This window comes from Marasmius oreades, chromosome 9, assembly GCF_018924745.1.
Source record: "Marasmius oreades isolate 03SP1 chromosome 9, whole genome shotgun sequence".
Taxonomy (NCBI): domain Eukaryota; kingdom Fungi; phylum Basidiomycota; class Agaricomycetes; order Agaricales; family Marasmiaceae; genus Marasmius; species Marasmius oreades.
In genome coordinates, this window is record NC_057331.1 from 1,328,210 (window position 1) to 1,341,451 (window position 13,242).

A 13,242-nucleotide genomic window follows, 5' to 3' on the forward strand; every position below is an offset into this window, starting at 1 on the left:
TCAGGACCAACATAGTCGCAGTATGTCTGCAATCAAGGAATAGGTGGAAAAAAGAGAGACAAGGCAGGACGTCAGCACGACAAGAAAGAAAAGCAGAAAAAAATAAGAAATGCCCACATAACGAAAGTGAGAACCCCTAAGACCAATGAGAGCAGTAACGGTAGCAAAAATCTTACGTTTTTCTGTGTTACGTGCCCAAGGGCTCCGGCAACACAGCAAACATTTTGGCGTACGATAAATTTGCAGAGGGCAGCACTGATCCTGAACGCGAGGAGGAAGCTACCAGTGGAATCGTCCAGCGCCTGGAAAATGTACTGGGAACGGTTTTGGCGACCAGCGTATGCTTCTGTCTCCGCAACGTTGAGTCCACTTGGTTTGAAGCAAAGAGCCAAAATATGAAGGGTCCCTGACTCATGAGTCTCTTTTGGCAAGAATTGACAGCAAAGCACTCGTCTTTCTAAGGTCCCCAGCTCCATGCACAAAGATTCGCGCAAACACTCCCATGTTCTCGATCTCCCCCCGTAAAAGCAACCTATTTGACCCCAAATCCCTTATTCTCCAGAGCTCCAGGTCTATACGCCTGTAGAAACACATCTGCATCACCAACAACTCCTTCAACTTCTTCGTTCCTTGACCTGGGATAGCTGTGATAGAGTGTGGTACACGAGCACTGGCAAAGGAAGAAAGGGAGCCTCGCCAGCCCGGATGTTGGGGCTGAGATACATTGAGAGCATGAATTGGCCGATGCTTCTTGGCCAGCGCAGCAGTCGCTCCTTCCAACCCGTTTCACATAGTTGAACAACATCATTCGAAATCTTTGGATTGAAAGTCCGGAATCAAGTCGATCCGAAACTTTTCGCCATCTGAACGAAATAAGTACAGTTATAAGTATGTATAGCCCGCGTGTTGAATTGACACCTGAACCCGACCTGAGAAAGTATCGAAGGATCCTGACGGCGCTGATACGTTGAAATTTTGAGGGATCTATGAAAGGGCAGCAGGAACATGGGTTCCGGTCCCGACTGACGCTGGTCGACGCCGCACTGCTGATATAATACGCTATCTTGGCGATTGAGAACTTAATCGGCTTGAACCCGAACCACCACCAACAGCGCCTTAGTGTGCGCTCAACCCTCTGCAGCTCTAAATCTTCACTTGTTTTATGCCCCATAGTTCTCTCAGAGCATCACTCAAACCAGAATTTCAGAAACCAACTTCACAATCCTCACAATCAAATTCTAATCAATATGGATTTGACATCCTCGCAAAAGAGAACCTCACCCATGTCACTTCTTATCTTGACCCAGCAAGTCTTTTTGCGGTCTCAGGGGTGAACAAGTTTCTCCATGAGCATGTCAAGGACGACCATACCTGGCGGAGAGCTTTTCTCCTCAATTTTTTAGGTGTCAAACCAGAAGCCGACTTGGATCCGTCAACAGGGCTTTTGCTCAGGAGATCAGAGTCCTCTTGGGCTAGGGAATACGTAGCTCGGTCTAATATTCGCAGGTAAGGGGAACTATAGATTTTACATATATGTGAACTGAGGGGGAAAAAACTGATAATTGTGATAAATCTAGGCGTTGGGAGTCCCTACGAAACTCGACTATCGCATACGCTCCCGTGCATTCATCAGTGTCTGATGTTCACTTGTTGAACAACGCAGTACCGTCCTTGTTAGCATCCTCTTTACAGTACGGCATTGTCTCGCGCTCAGTCTTGTTGACCGGTAAAGTCCTCCGAGGCTTTCTTTCCCCGTCTGCAGCAGGAACTGGGTTGGGAATAGGCAATCCCAACACGGAGTTTGCACCAGATGTATCTGCGTGTGCAATGTCTTCAGATGGTGGTACCGCGAAGATCGCATGGGGTATGAGGAACGGAGAGGTTGCGGTTTCAATTGCTGCGAAGACGATGGATACGAATACGAGATCGGCTGCTAAGCTGGGGAGATGTACCGTACAGGATCAGCATGAGGGGGAAGTGGTGGATGTCGTTTGGGATGATGGAGGAGGTTTAGTTGCCTCTGGCGCCAAGGATGGTCGTATCAAAATCTGGGATGCAAAGACTGTCCGATGTTTTTGGACGTCTGAATATCTCATTCCGGAATATCCCACTACCATTCGTCTGGTAACAGGCAAGTCTGGCACCGCTGTCGTTGCTGGTACGAGTAGCGGGGATGTGATTGTATGGACTGGACTTGCAGTAACGGCTGTAGACCGGGAGACGATTGGTGGGACCAAAAACAAAGTATCGTGCCCTGTCCAGGCCAATGCTCAAACTCCCGAGGATTCCCACACAATCCTGACCGATCCCATCATCAGGGCCCTTCATGTCGATGTTGTTACCGACACCAACTTTATCTGTGTTATAGTTGCCTACGACTCTCAACCTGAGTTCTATCGAATCGCCATCCCTTTCGAGGACCTTGGTGCGCAGCCTAACATTACCACATTCAAGGACCAGTCCTCGTTCATAGGCACAGTCAGCTCGGTTTTCCCTTGTCTCTGTCCAAGTCGTGAGGGCGAAACGAGTTTTATTATCACCGGTACGAGTCTAGGTTGGGTGTGCGTATACCCTTACCCTCCCCCATCTCAGTCCACTGCCGTTAAACCTCTCCGGAAATTTGAAGCTCACACTGATGGCCAGAGTGTCACTGCGTTAGCATGGAACTCTGTTACACTCGTGACGGGATCTGTGAATGGGAGTACGAGCGCGTTTGATTCGTATACGTTCGAACGGTTGAGGACGTTTGGATCTCCGATGCCAAGATCTCGACCTCGTGGTGGTGGGGGGAATGTAGCGGAACGAGTTGAAGGTGTCAAGAAGATTTTGCTGGGGCCTGAAAAGGATGTTTTGGCGATCAGTGTAGGTGATCGGGTGATGGGGTATAAGGCGGATTTGGTACCAAAGACGAATAAGATGAAATCGAAGCAGGCTGGGAAGAAGAAAGCGAAAGGGACGAGTATGGCGAAGGGGCATGGTAAGTGTCTCATCAAAATTGGGTTTTCACTACCATACTCACAAAGTCATATTTTAGATCATCACATCCTTAATCAACTCATCTCGGATTCAATGCAAGAGCAAAACGCTGAATCTGAGTATATGAGGGTCATTCACGGGAGGGAACGTCGACAGAGACTCAATTTGGAGAGATTGGGATTAAACGAGGTCGAAGCTGTGGAGTATGTGCTTATGTTGAGTAGGGACGAGGCATTGGCGCGTGAGGCTCAGGAGGCGCAACAGCAACAACATCTCGTTGAGGAAGGCGTTTTCGAAGGGGATTTTAATTTTGGGGATGGGATGATTCCGAGTACTCGAGAACTGCCGACTTCTACGGCCACCAGTCCACCAAGCTCGAGGAGTTCCAGTCAAGGTTCCCCGAAACCTTCATCACCAGGACTTTCATCTTCGTTACCGCAATCACCTCCCCGATCCTCGAGGCCGATATATTCTGCGTATACCCCACCCCGGCCGTTTTCGAATGAGAAAGTCCAGGTTTCTCCGAGGTTCCGACAGGAAGCTAGGGAAGCCGGGTGGGGTGGTGGTGGTGGTGATCAAGAATCTCGATCCGTTGGGGGCGTTTCACAATCATGGAGCTCTGTGGCGAGTTCTGTCTCGGACATCGATCTGGCCGGGGTTGCGGGGAGGAATGTAGACGAAGGCTCCGACCCGTTTCCTTCGATTTCGCCGAAGTTGTCGAAGAAGAGTTTTAGTGAAGGTCCGAGTAGGAAGGGCGCCTGGGCTGCTGGGTCTCCATCCCCGTCTTATACGTCGGCTGAGGCATCAACATCAACGTCTTCGAAACAGAACAACGCTCCTCACAAGCCTGCGACGTTTTCGGTTTGTGGTGTGAGTGATGATGAAGATGAGGATCTTAAACTCGCTCTTCAGTTGAGTTTGGAGGAAGCTAGAATCCGGGGGGAAGTTGTTTGAAAAGAACGAATTTTGACTCGTATAGATTTCGTGTTTTTCTTTGATTATGTTTGATGTCCAGCTTTATGTTAAGTTAGATACTTCAACGTGTTCCCCTTCCGTATCATGATTCGCAGCTCCCGCAGTAATGTCAGTTCCGTTGGCCAATTAATACCAGTGTGTCATGTCTTATCCTCAATAATGTGTTCCCCCTTCTATTATGAACTGATCCCTGCCATCCGTTGTGTTAGACATAAAGTTAACGTTTCTCATATTTGATCGTAACATGTAAAGTAGTAATAGTGTGTACAAATGGTTACAACGTAAGCGCATGTAGTAACGGATCATGTATTGTAGAGGGCATCGCAAAAAAAGGGGGGCTATACGATAAGGAGATGTAGGGGTCAACGAAAAAAAGAAAACCATTACCTGCGCATAAGGTGAATGGAAGGTGTAGAATGGATATCTAAGCAGTCCTTGAAAATCCCAAAACACACTGAGAGATAATAATAAGGATAGTCGAATTGCGGTATCCAAGAGAAAAAAAAAAGAATGCGGGAAGTCATTCATTCATTCATCATCATCGAAAGCGTTGGAGCACCGCTCCGCGTCGACGAAAAACCGGACAGCCTTCTTCGGGGAGGGAGACACGACGTCTATGTCGGACACGCTTGCTCTCGGAGAAGTGGGGGCTAAAGAGGAGGGCGTCGACTTTGAGCCGACGAGTAGACGAGACATGCGAGCCTTGAAAGAGGATGACATGCTATTGGACGAGTGAGGTGTAGATAGAGAAGTGACCGTAGTCGATGAAGCCGAAGGTGGAGCTAACCCAGGGTTAGCACCAATGCTATTTGAAACTTGTGTCTTTTTCATAGCTGACCGGGCTGGTGGTGGTGGAAGGGTGAGGGAAGTGGAGCGGGGAAAGGCGCCGCCAGGAGGGGTATGATATTGATTTCCTGTTGTGTTACCACGTAGATGAGGTGTGCGTGATAGGTGTAGACCCATGGCAATTTGTTCGATGGTTGGGGGGGAGAAAGAGGGATCATCTCGTCTGAGACGAGAGCAAGTGTAAGTTCGTTCTTCCGTGGTTGACGAATGCTTCTAGATAGACTATGAACAAATGAAGAGAACTATGCATGTACGAGTTAACACACCTTGTGTTCTAATTGCGATTGAGACTTCCTGGGGGTAACAGAGAGCGACCTTCGTACTGAGGTCATGACTTTGGATTTTGATTTTCGAACGGTTAAAGAGAAAGGCTGAGATGATGTTGGCAGTGTTTCGCAAGCGCTAGCCGACCTGGAATCGGATGAGGGTGCTGGCATGGATGAGTGACGCCGATGAGATGGTGTATCCATAGGAGATGTTGCATAAATGGGGAGGTTTAGGCGAGGCAAATGCAGCGTTGTCGAACAACAGGTGAAAGTGTTGTGTGTGAAACAGCGGTCGTGGACCCACGTACGAGCACGTGCCGTATGTTTCAGTGAATTTCATTCTCCGACAAACCTGCGCAATGGAAGTTTCAATCGAAACGGCCGCCGACCTGCTTCAATCGTTGGACGACGCCTGACAAGGCCAAAGGCTGCGTAGCGGAAGTTCTTACAAACTGCTGCGAGACTCTCATAGTTTGAAATCGTTGAGTAGCGATACCCACAAGGCGCGGAACATAGTATGACAGCGACAGCGATTTCATCACTCGGTGAATTAAAAGATGAAAAGTGCTGCAGATTATGGTATGGAAGCTAATGTACAAAGAGGTACGCCTTCTACACTATTTGATAATTAACTCTAACTTACATCCTCGCATGTATTTCGGGTACTGAAGCTGAAGTGGTACCCTTCGGCTTCAAATCCATCAACGCTTCCTCCACAAGTCGCAGAACATCACCTGCACATCCAAATGACAAACTCCACCCTGCGCCACCATGTCCGTACGAATGTACAATGCGGCTTGGTGTTGTTCCCGATACCGGGGACCTTAATTCTCTTTCTACACGGATATTGGTTCCACGGAAAGGCCGCAGGCCTTGTGCCATGGGATATTCGGGATCAAGCCGAGCATTCTTTAAATCAGGCAGGAAGGCTTCGCAACGCGCTTTCATCCGCTGCATAACCGGTGAATCGAGAGTCAAATCGAGGTTCCATTGGTGAGCCTCAGTGAAGCCTGTATGAAGAGTATGTCAATTTTCTGTAAACCCCGAAGCTGACGTTGAGACACTCACCTCCCATGAGAAGAATGTTATCGGTTCGCGGGACAATGAAGACAATCTCGCTTGCTACATCAGCAGAGATGGTCATGGCGGCCTCGACCTTTGGGAAATTCTTTCCGTCGTTGATGACACGAAGAAGTCCACCACGGATGGGATAGCAGGAGTTGTCAGCTGCGACCTCAGCTCCAGCGATACCCGTGCAGTTTACGATGACATCCGCCTGGAATCTCTCTCGAAGCTGTTGTTCTTGCTTTAGGAGATCATCACGAATCGTTTCTGTGAACAGCTTCGCGCCCTTGGCTCTGACGAGTGCCATGAGCCATGCCATAGCCGTATCAGTGTCGATAACGGGTGCCATAATCTCGTATGCATCCACCCCCCCATGTGCTGGATCAATCCTCCGTTTATCTATGAGATCCTTCCCACCGTGATTGAACCCAACAACACCACTAGCCGCAATCTCCTCCATCTTCTCCCTCTGGAAATCGTCCGAGTTGACGGGGTCGGGGAAATAAAACGCGCTAGGCATCATTCTCACACCAGCCACCTTCGAAAGTTCTTCATCGGAAGCTATCGCGTTCCAGATGTGATAAGCGACCATACACCATTTCTTACTGTGCTGGAGGGAGATCTTGTCTGTGTGTTGACCACAGACGGCTGGTGGGTATTCCCAGAGGGCACCGGCGATTTGGGAGGCGATGCGTTGGGATTTGCCCCAGGAGGCCCATTCTTTGGAGACGATGGAGACGCGGTAGCCGCGATCGAGAAGAGCCCAGGCCGTGGTGAGACCAATGACGCCGCCACCGACGACTAGGATGTGTTTGGAGTGGGCTGTTGGCTTGTTGAGAGGCTCGGAAAGAGGGCTGATGTCGCGCCAGAGAGTTAAGGTTGACTTGGACATGTTTGACTGGTTGTTTAGAATGGGTTGTAGTAGGTGATTAGAAGAATGTGTTCGCTAGTAGTGCGATGGATTTTGGTGGTTCAATTTTTGTCCTTTTATATATCGATGATAACCCCCTCCCCCTTCATGTCCAGACTCGCAGCGGCGGAGGAGCCTTCGGCAAATTCAACCTCTACCATCCCGTGTGCTAACGTTCCGATTTGGTGAAGGGTGGACTTCACGCGCTTGTTCCCATACATCACGCTTGTTATTGTGGGATTGAAATACTGAAGGATCAATGGAGGGCGGGCCCTGTTCATTAAAGTCGAGTGTAAAGTCCGACGTAAACTCTGCTTTCACTGACGGGTCAAATCATCAAAGGTCCAGGCCCGTACTGACTGACCGGTAGTCTATTACCCCTCATTTTAGATTTACCTTTCATTCCCGCAATTATATTTTCTTTTGGCGGTTTACGCTCGGCTTTCCCGCGAGATGAATCGTCTCTTGACCATGGTTTCTCTTTCAATTGTTCCCCACAGGACGGACGGAGTTCGTGCGATGGGGTTCCTCGGAGTGGATGGAGGTCTAGGTTCGAGCGACCGTCATTGCACACATTCTGAGGATCTTTGAGAATCGACACACTACCGCGGTGTACATACTCAATACACGGCGAAGGTATTGGTCTTGTAATGGGATTCCGTTAATCCTTTTTTTCTTGGTTAATGATACATTGTTGCTCTGAATAAATAACCTCGGGGATATAGATACAGAATACAACGCTGAATAAGCAGGAACTGCAACATCATGGTCATGAAGAGGCTTTATGGAATCTAACCCACAAACCGCCCTATCCAAAGATTAAAGTAAGTAAAACTATCAACACAAAAACAAAAAAACCAAACCACTGACCTTGACATAAAGCGTCAACGCAGCCCCAGGCCACAGCTTTTCCTCCGCTTGACGGCCCTTTTTATACTTCCACTCATCCGGAGGGAGTGACCCACTCGGTTGAGCTTCCGGTGCGAGTGTGAAGGAATCGTATTGTTGTAAAAGTCTAACGAGGAAATACGACGCTTCGTTGTACGCGTAATTCTGTCCTACGCACTGAGAGAGGAGGGGGCGGGGGTCAGATTGATCGATAACTGCAGAAGGATAAGAAAAAACCCACTATACGTGGCCCAACACTGAATGGCATAAACATCATCGGGTTCTCAACAAACCTCGCCACTCTGCCTCTGTCAATCCATCTCTCAGGGTCGAATTTATCTGCATCGGCACCCCAAAGGGCTTTGTTTCGTTGGATCAAGAGCGGGAAAAACATCAATGGGGTTCCTGATGGAACATACATCGGTCTTGGGTCTGAGTCTTGGCGGTGGTGGTGGTGGTGGTGATGGTGATGGTGATGGTGGCTAGATGATGATGATGGTGATGGTGGGGGCGATACTGAGGGTTGGTGGTAGGTGGGATCAGAGGGAGGTAAGGTACACGAGTGACGACATTCTCTGACGTTGAGCGGGACGGGGGGGAATATTCGGAGGGTTTCGTTTATTACGGCGCGCACTACAATCATCAGTCAAACGAAATGATTTGGGGTATTTGGTATTTGGTACTTACTGTATTTGAGATTTCGTATCTGTTCGTACGTGGGAGGATGTTCAGGCCCACAGTGTTCGAGAACTTCGGCTCGGAGTTTTTCCGCTACTTCAGGGTGGATAGCCATAAAATATGTCACATAAGTTAATAAGCACGCAGTCTGTGCTTTGAAGGTAAGCATGGAGTGGGTTTATTGCCGACACAGGCCAGGACGTACCGTGTCTCTGGATGCGAGAAGAAGGCTGAGTAGTTGATCACGGATAATGACTGGATCTGAATCATACAACATTCAACAAGAGGGGCCGGATTCGATATGACCAGACATACCATCAGTGCTCTCGGTCAAATGTTGAAGAAAGTTTTTCTCTCCAATAGGACGATCGACACCTGCAATCTTCATCCGTGCCTTTTCTGAGAGCGCGCCTTCCACGAGAGGATCCAACCAATCATGAATAACCTTTCCGTTCTTCTGGTTCTTATCCTTGAATAGCTCAAACAACGGCCAGAAATACCCGAGTCGGCCTCTTGAAGTGACCACTTGCTGTGCCATCTCAAACGCATGGGCAAAGGATCCCCAAGAGTCCTCAGTCGTACTAGCAGAGCCTTTCGGACTCATTGTCGTCTTTCCTGGAGTAGGCAAGGACCCAGAGAGCGTATCGAGGTTCTTTCCGAATAGAAAATCGGAGGCAGCGTCAATCGTGAAACGAGAATAGAGGTCTTGAGCGTCAACAGGGACAGGTATATCGGAGACGGATTGAGCGTCTGTTATGATGGACAAGGTACGGGAAGAGTATTTTTCGAAACATTCGAAATCTGATATGCGTTCGCGGGCAAAGAACGGGCGGGTGTTGGAACGATGCTGAGAGATAAATGGTTGGCGAAAGGTAATTGGAACATCAGAGTGAAACCAGATAACGAACCATACGCCACATCTAAGGGGAAGGAGAAGTCAGGTGTGTATTAGGGAATAGAAGAGAAAGGGGCGGGAGGCGGGAGAAGAAAGACTGACCTCGTCATCTCGATTGAAGATACCTTGTCCCAAGAATTTTTCCCTGGATGGGCGACCCGTCGTGAGGACTGATGCGCGCGAGGAGTGAAAAAACATCCGACACATACATTCTCTCTTTCTGAGAATTTCCTCTCCAGAAATTATTAAAACCGGTGGCCATGATGAATTTCGAGTGTTCCTGGTCCATTGTGATGATCTATAGATGATCAAAGGTTACTATTAGCCTAAAGTGTAAATATAAACGTGAGACGTACGTTGTCGGACCAAAGAATTCTAGTGTTCAACGTCGTGCATTGATACTCTTCGAACAATTTCAGATACACGTCGAGGATGTAGCTGGTGCCAAAGGTTTTCATCATTCTCAGTAGTACGTCGATGTTTCCTGGCCATTTTCCAACCACACAGGGTATTTCCTTTGCTCCTAGTTGGTATCTGGCTCTTGCATGAACCAGACGAGTAATTTGACCTTTACAAAAGGCCCAGGCGACGATGAAAAACAAATGACACGGAAGTGTTAGAATCCAACCAAGGTGAATGTCGGACAGACGGAGGAGGGTGGTGAGGGCGAGGGAGGGAAGGAGTAGAAGACGAGTGAGATCCAATAACAGTCTGGTCTTGTACGCCCCCGGATGCATGATGATTTGGTGAGGATGGGTTGCAACTCGAACATTATTGGTTTTATAAGTAAGTAGGTGCTTGGTATGGAAAAAAGATAATGAATCATGTGAGTAATATTACTGTAATGGCGGCCGGCAAAAAAAGAACCGACTGGGATAATTCACAAGGCACAATCCCGGGTTTATATTGATCGCCCACGCTTATCGAGCACCTGCAGCTGTCACCGTCGGGGCATTGTTGCGGCCGATATCGAGCTGAGCAACGGTCTGATATCAACCTCGCTTGACGCTTTCTTTGGGGAATTCCGTGCCGTCGTGTGAGCAACTCTCAGCGGCGTTGAGAACATACCGCGGTGATGGCTCACGACGTTGAGCATCACTCTTAGTCACTGGCACAGTGCTGCAGCGCGTCGTGACTGATTCCGACGGGAGTGGCCATCTCGGCGTTGTACCTGGTCGTTCGACGGGTTACGGTCGCCACCTAGAAGCGCCTAACGCTAAAACTGAGATCAGAGCTACGCAACATATTCGAAATGCGGACCTTTTTTCACACCGATGAGGACGTTCGAACTTGGTCGCAGGATTTTACGCCCTCAGCATCATCAGAACACCGTGTACTGAGATGATTAGCACTCCAAACGCGGTTCCACATATACTGTAAAGGAAAACTCTGTGACGGCGGGCGATCACAATCCGGAAAAAGCCGAAAAGCCACGTGCACGTTGGCTCGGTTCCTGGTTGACACCGGTCTGCTGATCAAAATAGTCTCAGCAGTATAAAAAAGATACACCGTTGGTGAAGTGGTTATCATGCTTGCCTTCCATATTGCATTAGAACTCTCTCTTCATAGCAAGCGGCTCGGGTTCGATTCCCGAACGGTGTACAATAGAAATATTTTTTTTCGTGTTTCATGATCAACTACTTCCCATCGTTATCCTTACCACCTACCATGACCATGGCCACTTTGAGAACTTCGACACATAAACGTAGGAGAGTCTCATCTCCCAAACATATTGTCTCCCCGGATACCTCCACTAGACCGACGACTTTGCCGAACACCACCACCGTTGTGGCACGCCTTTCCTGCGTTTCTTGCTACCGAGTCTTGAACGCGTCTCTTAGCCTCAAATCTTCTTCACCCACTTTCTGTGCTATGTACGCTGCTGAGCATGTATTCTCTTCATGTATGCTTGTCCAGCTAACAACGAAGTAGATGCCATTCCCCGTCATGCACCATCTGCTCCCGCACATGTAATGGTTTTGGCTCTGCACCGTCCCGAGCCTCTTCTCTTCCTGCCCTTGAACAAGAATCCATACCAGAAACACCCCATCTGACTTGGTCTCCTACTTCACCGGCATTGACTCCGACACCCTCGCCCCCGTTGGCATTCTCTCCAAAGCGTTTTGCGTTGGCTTTGAATGCTGCCAATACAAATGCCGCTCCCAATAACGCTACAGGAAAGCGGAAACTGGGTGATGAAGACTCTGTGGACGATGAAGAGACCAAGGCCGGGCGAGGATGCGGGAGAACGGTTTGTAAGAATTGTTGTTCTGAGAATGCGTTAAGGTGTCGTCACTCGTGGTCTCTTTCCCTCTTTTTATTCACTCATTCGGTTTCTTTGTATTGTTCTAGCACGGTATGCGTCGAGTGTCTTCGACGGGCTTAGAACGAGTCATGCGAAACCTTCCGAACTTCCCGTCAATCTCATAATCTGCACTGTACCACCAGTCAATTCATGCTATCGCTTCATTTATACTGACACTATTCGCCACTTTATCGAACATCCAAGACACACACACACACACACCATCCATTACTTATTTTACATGATCCTCAATGTACATGACAACACCACGTGTCCAATGGTTTATTGACATCGATTATGCTCTTATTCGCCGGATTGCTTGACAACCGAAATGCATGGCCTTCGAGAACGAGCTGCCTAGTGGCTAGTCCTGGAGCTATGGGACTAAACAGAGTCAGAGCGCTGAACAGTGTTTCGAATCGTCTTGATGGCGCGGAATGACCGGAATCGAGGTTCCAATTCCTCAGTCTATTTTTGTATCCCCCGCCACCGAGGCGAACGGGTGGAATCCAGGACTAGAGCGTGTAGCTGAAGTTTGACCTTAGTTACAGGATTCCGGAGTGTGTGTTCCAGATGAAGATCCCACAAAGTCCTCCTCTTCTTTTTCCCGACCTGTTTCACCCATAATATTAATGGTAATAGCCACCGGTACTTTTGATTTTGAGGTTTCTGGAGAGAGAAGAGGAATTGAAGACCTGGATGTAGACGCGAGGTTGGACGGCGTATCATTGACGAGTGTGTCCGCCTTCATGGGGCCAGGCCTTCAAAGCATCATCGGCCATACGATTATTTATTTATTTATTGTAGAGCGTTGTCAAAATGACAGGGGCGAGCAGACGCCTAGCTGTCCCACCTCAGGCTGGAGTTTGACAGCTAACGTAAAGGCCTGTAAGGCCCCCAAAAAAGCCGTGAGAAAGGGGGCCTTAAAGGCCTTCTACGCCGCCAAAGTTCCCAAGGCACCGCGTGTTACGGTTCTACCTATTCCTACTACGACGCACATTCTGCTTCGCCAGTGTTGCACCGACCCCGGGTCAGACCCTGGGTCGGGGGTCGGGAAGATTTTTGAAAATGCCCGACCCCTCCCGACCCCACCAGCTGGAGGGGTCGGCGCCAAAAGTCGTGTAGAAAAATCTGGTATCATCTACGGCTATTGTGACATGTAGGAGTAAGTAAGAATAATTCAAGAAAGTATTTCTATGTTGTCTGAGTTGGCGCTATCATTGCTGTGAGCAGTCTCTGCAGTGTTGTCGTTGTAAGCCTTCAGCTTGTCGTCTATAGTACGCTTTCCAACCACCTCATGCATCCATAATGTCCTAACCCACGCACTTTTTGGTTCCTCACGTTCCTTTTCCCAATCAAAGATGTCCCGGTCTATGAACAGGAGATCCTGCACAGATTTTTGGGGGGGTATGTACGGACAAAAAAAGAATTACGCCAT

At 48.7% G+C, this 13,242-nt stretch overlaps 5 protein-coding genes and 1 non-coding gene across 6 annotated transcripts; 3 read left to right on the forward strand and 3 right to left on the reverse strand.

Annotated features, from left to right (window-relative positions):
* Positions 1 to 1,088: 1,088 nt before the first annotated feature.
* Positions 1,089 to 4,162, forward strand: E1B28_013339 (uncharacterized protein). The gene is made up of 3 exons (XM_043158489.1): positions 1,089 to 1,506; positions 1,578 to 2,977; positions 3,035 to 4,162. The coding sequence occupies exons 1-3, from the start codon at positions 1,163 to 1,165 to the stop codon at positions 3,928 to 3,930; spliced, it is 2,640 nt and encodes an 879-aa protein (XP_043003837.1). The 5' UTR covers positions 1,089 to 1,162; the 3' UTR covers positions 3,931 to 4,162.
* A 2-nt stretch (positions 4,163 to 4,164) lies between these two features.
* Positions 4,165 to 5,355, reverse strand: E1B28_013340 (uncharacterized protein). The gene is made up of 2 exons (XM_043158490.1): positions 5,064 to 5,355; positions 4,165 to 5,010 (listed from the first exon to the last, which is right to left on the reverse strand). The coding sequence occupies exons 1-2, from the start codon at positions 5,265 to 5,267 to the stop codon at positions 4,480 to 4,482; spliced, it is 735 nt and encodes a 244-aa protein (XP_043003838.1). The 5' UTR covers positions 5,268 to 5,355; the 3' UTR covers positions 4,165 to 4,479.
* A 53-nt stretch (positions 5,356 to 5,408) lies between these two features.
* E1B28_013341 (uncharacterized protein) lies at positions 5,409 to 7,264 on the reverse strand. Its single transcript, XM_043158491.1, has 2 exons — positions 6,132 to 7,264; positions 5,409 to 6,073 (listed from the first exon to the last, which is right to left on the reverse strand). The coding sequence occupies exons 1-2, from the start codon at positions 7,018 to 7,020 to the stop codon at positions 5,703 to 5,705; spliced, it is 1,260 nt and encodes a 419-aa protein (XP_043003839.1). The 5' UTR covers positions 7,021 to 7,264; the 3' UTR covers positions 5,409 to 5,702.
* A 419-nt stretch (positions 7,265 to 7,683) lies between these two features.
* E1B28_013342 (uncharacterized protein) lies at positions 7,684 to 10,302 on the reverse strand. The gene is made up of 10 exons (XM_043158492.1): positions 9,856 to 10,302; positions 9,709 to 9,797; positions 9,602 to 9,644; positions 9,513 to 9,524; positions 8,920 to 9,451; positions 8,810 to 8,865; positions 8,614 to 8,752; positions 8,168 to 8,559; positions 7,909 to 8,103; positions 7,684 to 7,846 (listed from the first exon to the last, which is right to left on the reverse strand). Exons 1-10 carry the CDS (start codon positions 10,234 to 10,236, stop codon positions 7,808 to 7,810), a joined length of 1,878 nt encoding a protein of 625 aa, XP_043003840.1. The 5' UTR covers positions 10,237 to 10,302; the 3' UTR covers positions 7,684 to 7,807.
* Positions 10,303 to 11,004: 702 nt separating this feature from the next.
* E1B28_013343 lies at positions 11,005 to 11,101 on the forward strand. Its single transcript has one exon. It is a non-coding gene; the product is annotated as a tRNA-Gly (tRNA).
* A 43-nt stretch (positions 11,102 to 11,144) lies between these two features.
* E1B28_013344 (uncharacterized protein) lies at positions 11,145 to 12,288 on the forward strand. Its single transcript, XM_043158493.1, has 3 exons — positions 11,145 to 11,373; positions 11,432 to 11,785; positions 11,852 to 12,288. The coding sequence occupies exons 1-3, from the start codon at positions 11,168 to 11,170 to the stop codon at positions 11,883 to 11,885; spliced, it is 594 nt and encodes a 197-aa protein (XP_043003841.1). The 5' UTR covers positions 11,145 to 11,167; the 3' UTR covers positions 11,886 to 12,288.
* The last annotated feature ends 954 nt before the right edge of the window (positions 12,289 to 13,242 follow it).

What these genes read in the sequence shown, in the direction of transcription:
- E1B28_013339 (XM_043158489.1), top strand. Translation starts at nt 1,163, where the DNA reads ATGCCCCATAGTTCTCTCAGAGCATCACTCAAACCAGAATTTCAGAAA. An exon ending in GCTCGGTCTAATATTCGCAG is followed by an intron (nt 1,507 to 1,577) that starts GTAAGGGGAACT and finishes TGATAAATCTAG; the next exon opens with GCGTTGGGAGTCCCTACGAA. An exon ending in GAGTATGGCGAAGGGGCATG is followed by an intron (nt 2,978 to 3,034) that starts GTAAGTGTCTCA and finishes GTCATATTTTAG; the next exon opens with ATCATCACATCCTTAATCAA.
- E1B28_013340 (XM_043158490.1), bottom strand. Translation starts at nt 5,267, where the DNA reads ATGGATACACCATCTCATCGGCGTCACTCATCCATGCCAGCACCCTCA. An exon ending in AATCGCAATTAGAACACAAG is followed by an intron (nt 5,011 to 5,063) that starts GTGTGTTAACTC and finishes TAGTCTATCTAG; the next exon opens with AAGCATTCGTCAACCACGGA.
- E1B28_013341 (XM_043158491.1), bottom strand. Translation starts at nt 7,020, where the DNA reads ATGTCCAAGTCAACCTTAACTCTCTGGCGCGACATCAGCCCTCTTTCC. An exon ending in TAACATTCTTCTCATGGGAG is followed by an intron (nt 6,074 to 6,131) that starts GTGAGTGTCTCA and finishes CTCTTCATACAG; the next exon opens with GCTTCACTGAGGCTCACCAA.
- E1B28_013342 (XM_043158492.1), bottom strand. Translation starts at nt 10,236, where the DNA reads ATGCATCCGGGGGCGTACAAGACCAGACTGTTATTGGATCTCACTCGT. An exon ending in GAATTCTTTGGTCCGACAAC is followed by an intron (nt 9,798 to 9,855) that starts GTACGTCTCACG and finishes GATCATCTATAG; the next exon opens with ATCATCACAATGGACCAGGA. An exon ending in AATTCTCAGAAAGAGAGAAT is followed by an intron (nt 9,645 to 9,708) that starts GTATGTGTCGGA and finishes TCGCCCATCCAG; the next exon opens with GGAAAAATTCTTGGGACAAG.
- E1B28_013344 (XM_043158493.1), top strand. Translation starts at nt 11,168, where the DNA reads ATGACCATGGCCACTTTGAGAACTTCGACACATAAACGTAGGAGAGTC. An exon ending in TCACCCACTTTCTGTGCTAT is followed by an intron (nt 11,374 to 11,431) that starts GTACGCTGCTGA and finishes ACAACGAAGTAG; the next exon opens with ATGCCATTCCCCGTCATGCA. An exon ending in TGTTCTGAGAATGCGTTAAG is followed by an intron (nt 11,786 to 11,851) that starts GTGTCGTCACTC and finishes GTATTGTTCTAG; the next exon opens with CACGGTATGCGTCGAGTGTC.